This window comes from Perna viridis, chromosome 12 (genome assembly GCF_037379345.1).
Source record: "Perna viridis isolate PV_CMFRI_1.1 ecotype Kerala chromosome 12, ASM3737934v1, whole genome shotgun sequence".
Taxonomy (NCBI): Eukaryota; Metazoa; Mollusca; class Bivalvia; order Mytilida; family Mytilidae; genus Perna; species Perna viridis.
In genome coordinates this window covers 26,530,786-26,536,666 of record NC_142456.1, presented here as the reverse complement: position 1 = coordinate 26,536,666, position 5,881 = coordinate 26,530,786, and the positions used below count along the sequence as shown (strand labels likewise).

Sequence of the window (5,881 nt, the reverse complement as noted above, 5' to 3'; positions counted from 1 at the left end):
AAATTTGTCGACCCCATTGTCCTTGTGTACAATCCCTTTTTTATTTCTGAATATAGCTGAAATATTGCTGCTCGGACGTTTAACTCCAACAAACAAACAAACAATCGAATGTTGTTTATACAAATATTGTTGGAAATATCAAAACGTTAATACATCATTAGATAAACTCTAAGGACGTCATTAAAACCATCTGCTACAATGTATTCGAACTGAGTTCGCAAATAATCAGATGGGTGATCACAATATTTTCAAAATTGCACATTCTGAATTGTAATAATCAAACTATTCAAGCACTTTTACAATAATTAAGAAACAATATGTTACAAACAATACCTACGACATGTTTTATGGCTTTACTCGTCAGACAAATAAATAACATTATTCTTTACTAATATCATTTTAGTTCTGAACAGCGCTCAGAGAAAAAGCAATATTTTAAAAACATGGATTGTCTACTGGTTTCTTGTCTGGTAGTCACTTTTCTGAGCTTCGGTATGTATCATTACTTTATCTTTACTTTGTTGATATATATATTAATGATGAAAGATATAGAGACAAATGTGTTTAATTAGATAGAAGTATGTTTCTTCAAAATGAAAAGCTTCGAGAGCTTTTTACAGGTTTTATTAAAAACCAGGTACCAAACAGCGTCTGACGTTCAATCTTACTCGGACTGCTGCAGACAGTCGTTTCAGAAATTTCAAAAAATCTTGCAATACACAAATTAATTAAATAATATAACGCTACTCTATCAGCATATCTAAGAAAATTGTCTGCAACGGTTATAAAGGGAGGAATCGTCTGTTGCTGCATGGAACGTGGTCGAAAACTTACCGCGAAGGGCTAATGAAGCTCGGCCTAAAATGCATTGTTTTAATTGTTTACTAGTTTCCTGTGAGTGATAAACATAAGAAAGTGATGTGAATGTGAAAATTGTATTTATATTCTTATTTATGTCAAAGATTTTGTTGGCGCTATATATTCAACTTCACAATAATTAAGAAATAAATGACCGAACCTCCATTTTATCATTGATTACCACAGGATGACCATTTATGCCGCATTATTTTACCCCGAGTGATAGCGAAGGGTAAAATATCGGCATAAATGGTCAACCCGTGGTAAAACAATTATAAAATGGAGTTTCCGTGATTTATGTCGATTCTAATAGGATAATAACGTACTTTTTTACATTTTCGTGACCTATTACGGTCACCTTAGACGCGCCATATTTATCCATATTTGGCTGTACACCTTACGCTAGTTATGCCAGTTGAAATGGTCGCTAGTAAAAATTTACTTCGTTTGTTTACAATGAAGAAGAGGACGAATTAAGTAGAGAGGATGCTAGATATGGCATTAGTCGTTTGCATTATAAGGTCACAGTGTTCACACGTGGAAAGGTACAATGTTTTATGCATTGACAGTTGTTATTGTTTGGTTTCATACATGATGGCGCACGTGGCACCTGGCTTGTGGCAAGTGCTGCCGAGTATTTGAATAATTGATTTTTTACGGAATATAATACAACTTTTCTAAAACATAACGTTTAATATCTTTATTAAATATGAATTTGATGTTCATTCACGATACCGAAATGAATGAAAACAGCTGATACGCATCGAAATGTTACATGTGTATGTTTACATAATTAAAGTGGACAGTAATTTACATAAACACAAGCCACGCCCAATGCATGCTGCTCATATGGCAATCGAAAATCGACCACAGTTGTGGTCTCAAAGCCTGTTAAGGACGTTATATTAGAATAAACTGATAAAAAAATCTGACAATTAACCATTGCAAATACTAATTGCCACTATGCTTGAATTAAGAGCACGTAGATCGAGATTTAAAAAAAATTTCAGATGGTTAATGTACCATACGTTCATTTATAAATGAAAACAACGAAACATGAAAGTGCAGTACAATGTTCAACGTATAAAAGGGAGAGAAGAATCGTCTCAAGATTTAATAGATAACTATGATTAGAATATGTGACACTCCAAACGTAATGAGTTTATTTCTTTGTAATGTGATATTAATTCATCTTTACATTTATACATTGTTAACCTTCTGAAAACACTATCTTATTCAAATTATGATTGTAACGGCTATGATCAGTATTTATAATTTTCCACTTATCAACTCAATTTATATTTTATATATAATTCCAGCATCATCTTATGAGGATGACTGTCCGATTAGTTGCGAAAATTCAAAAGCTGCAATAGGAGGAACAGGAACCATAACCTGTACTGGACCAGGTAGAGTAGAGTGTCTAACGGTCGAAATGAACTCTCGTCGTTGCAGCAAGCCCTCCCAGAGAATGCAACAAAAAAACTTGAAAAAGTTGGGTAAAAGTGAATGATTTAACAAGACGTTACCCGATTGTCAAACGACGTTTCATTTGCAAAATGTTCTAGAATTTCGTGGGGCTTGTTTGCTGAGTTAAGTAGGAGAGAACACGAACGTCTGCCGCTACGTGGAGCTCCGAATGAAAGTTAATGAAAATATAGTGAAACTTGTCTAAACCGAACACCTTTTGGACTTAATAAATTGTTCGCTTTACATAGGTACTTAGTTTACCTAGGTAGAACATTTGTTTAGATTGATTATAGGGACTTTTAAAAGTGTCTGGTTTAGACAGGTTTTTTTTTAATCAGGACCTATTTCAGACTAATGTAACTGTATATAAGTATATACTGAACATCCCACATATATTTTGAACACAAAGGTAACCATTTTATTTGTAACTTGAGGATTTATGCAGCTAGGGGAGCGTTACATTGAGTGCTATGTGGCAAAGTCCATATCATATTGTGTGTATTCTATCAGTAAGATATCTTTCAATGTCATACATTTAATAATATGAAGTATAAAATGCATCCTACAAAGAGCAAATAAAAAGCTTGAAAAACAATCATTATAAAATAAACAAAAAATAGTAAAATGTGTCTGTAATTCGTATACCATATGTTCATATGTAAATAGTCTTAAAACGAAAGAAGCAGTTTATTGCTGGTTTTGGATAAAGCCGGAAATGCTGACAACACAGCAGCATGTTCTGAATGTCCCTGTTTATCTTGATAAAGGTCCAATCAGTCGTTGTTTATCTAAAATGTTTCTTGTAATAATATAAAACATGGTATGCTACTATGATGTCTTATAACCTTGCGAAAATATAAGTCAGACCACGTGACTCCGTGGCGTCATGAGACTGGATCCTCGTATACCATTCAAAGGCACGGAGGTTTGTCATTAAGATGGCGTTGAGTTCAGTATCAAAAGAAAACACACCTTTCTGTGTAAATTACCGATAAAAAATTAAAACTATATAGTTTTGCATGACAAAAATGTTAAAAAAATTATAAAATTTCTATAAAATAGAAAATTTTGCGATAGTGTGGTAAATTACGAGATCTCGAAATTAAACAATAAAATAAAGATCAGACTTAGGATTTCAATACATTCTACGGAAATGAAAATGAAACTAGAACGAGACTTACAAATCCTATTGTCAACCATTTAGATTAAGTTGAGTTTTCTTCACAAGTATAACTTTTAACGTTAAAGTTAAACATTGTTCTTCAGAGGGCTTTCCTTTATGGATGAGCGCTGACGATAGTTCAATTCTGACATCTGGCGACAAATATGATATGCAGACAGCAAAATTAGCCACTTCCATACAGTACTTATTAAAAATAAAGAATGTAAAAGAGGATGATTTTGGAACCTATCTATTTATGGTGACAAAAACGATAGGAGATTCTCCTTGTGGTTCAACAGCAGCTACACTAGGTAAGAAAGATTAAACGAAAGCTTTTTTTTAAAAAAAGAAAGGCATTGAAAATGTGCAAATCTGTTAAATCTAATTGAAAAATGTGTTAATTTTTAAATGAAATTATTGTAATTTTTAATTTTGATATTGATATGAAAATTTCAGTGAAAGAAGGGTGATCAGGGCAATGTTGTTCCGAACCCGGACGAGTGAGTTAAACTTAAGCATTATTTATTTTTTTTTGTATCGAAAAAAACATAGTTAGAAGAAAATAGTTACTCGTGCCATACTGTACTCTTCATTTTAATAAGTTTTCGATGTTAGACTGCATGTACAAATACAATCCCATAGTTGCTACATAAGCATTTGTGGGACCTCTGTGACTACGCCATGACGGAGTGTGTCGGGGAGGTAAAATATCGCATCTATACTATTTTCTAACTTTATCACTTTCAATTTAATGGGTGCCGCTTGTGGAGCAGAAGATACTTCCTCTTCCTAATCAGCTGATGTAACTCCCTTTTTTATGTACATCGAGTTTATATTGCTACTGCTTTATTGTTTTTGTGAGATGTGTCCTGTTTTGACCATGTGTAGGCCAATTATTTTGAGTTTGATATATCTGATTTGTTTTATCAATGACGCTTCGGTATATTCTCGCCCATAACCAAATATTCGCTTTTATTTAAATAAGAATATGAACTCCAGATAAATCGTGTAAAATCGAAAGATTTACGCTTAGGAATTTATATACAACTTAATTTGTATTGGTGCACTCGACTTTATGCAATTTATTAACAATACATATTTACGAAGTCTTCACAAGGTTTGAAATTAATCCAAGACTATTTTCTTTTTCAGGAGCAGACAGATTGCCAGTGAAAAGTTGGGATATGAAAAATAATTGATATAAATAAATAAATAATTATATTTGTTTGATATATAGAACACCTCCTTAATTTCAACATAAATTTTCAATGTTGACAGGTAATAAAAACAATAAAAAATGCATTGACTAAGAGTGTTTAGTTTATCCCTCGAAATTATCATCTAATCTGCCGACAGGACAGTGATATTGATGAACATAATAGAAATATCACTAATAAGTTACAGGTAGAGATTGCCAATTGGTAAATTGCCGTCATCATGAACTCGTGAATCGTTATAGTGTATCCATCTGCACCATGAAAACTGATTTATTCAACGGGTCATAGTTTTCCTTTCCTCGTGTATCTACCCCGGACTTGACTTTTTATGAGCAACTCGGCGGGTGTTTCTAGCAAAGCAGAGGACGCTTACCCTACCGGTGTACCTGGTCCATGCTTCCAGTTTTTAGTGGAGTCCGAGTTGCTCATTTGCTTTTGTTATTTTGTATGTATGATTTTAGTTACTTTAAGTTCTTTGTTGTGTATCTCTGTTTTCCATGTCTGGTCTTTGTCCCTGGAGTACATTCTTTTGATTACCGCTATAACTTTGGTTCCCTTGATTACTCTTTGCGAATCAACATTGAATTTTATTGTGTATTTCATTTTGATGAGGTGGTCTGTATGTTGGTATGTTTGTCCTTGTTTCAAAACTATATATTTCAACTGACTGACATTTCATGCTTATTTTTTCCTAAAAAAGTGAATTTAATGTTAATTAACATTGTTGTTGATATTTGTATTTGTTCAACGAGATGAATGTTTTATCTTTTTATTTTACCTATTTTAATTACAAAAAAAAAAATAATAATAACACATAGGATAAACGTGAGACGTGGAATTGGATTATTTTACCTATATTCTTTGCTGATGTATATTTGTCACTGAATAAACTTCTATATAATATTTTTGTTATTCCAAGATCGAACGATATCATAAACAGATATAGACAAGCTTTATTCGGCATTAAACAATAAATGCCGAATACTCTTATGACCTTTCGAACCGATGAACATAATATTCACAGTCATACATAATCATGCAGGTAACTAAAGTCAAACATATATATACACACAGAAGACATTTAGACAAACATAAAAACACATAATTATATCAGTCAGTACTATGATACGAGAATACATGCAGTTGAAGCATACAAACACTAAAAAATACTACT

The 5,881-nt window shown here is 32.6% G+C and overlaps 1 protein-coding gene across 1 annotated transcript; it reads left to right on the top strand.

The window, feature by feature from the left end:
* The first annotated feature begins 356 nt into the window (after positions 1–356).
* On the top strand, positions 357–4,800 carry LOC148601856 (uncharacterized). The gene is made up of 5 exons (XM_088555765.1): positions 357–492; positions 2,178–2,267; positions 3,595–3,801; positions 3,947–3,990; positions 4,643–4,800. Exons 1-4 carry the CDS (start codon positions 444–446, stop codon positions 3,958–3,960), a joined length of 360 nt encoding a protein of 119 aa, XP_088411891.1. The 5' UTR covers positions 357–443; the 3' UTR covers positions 3,961–3,990; positions 4,643–4,800.
* Positions 4,801–5,881: the final 1,081 nt, after the last annotated feature.

Excerpts from the sequence above, each read along its gene's own strand:
- LOC148601856 (XM_088555765.1), top strand. The coding sequence starts at position 444 with ATGGATTGTCTACTGGTTTCTTGTCTGGTAGTCACTTTTCTGAGCTTC. Across the intron at positions 493-2,177 it reads AGTCACTTTTCTGAGCTTCG|CATCATCTTATGAGGATGAC; the intron begins GTATGTATCATT and ends ATATAATTCCAG. Across the intron at positions 2,268-3,594 it reads CATAACCTGTACTGGACCAG|AGGGCTTTCCTTTATGGATG; the intron begins GTAGAGTAGAGT and ends ATTGTTCTTCAG.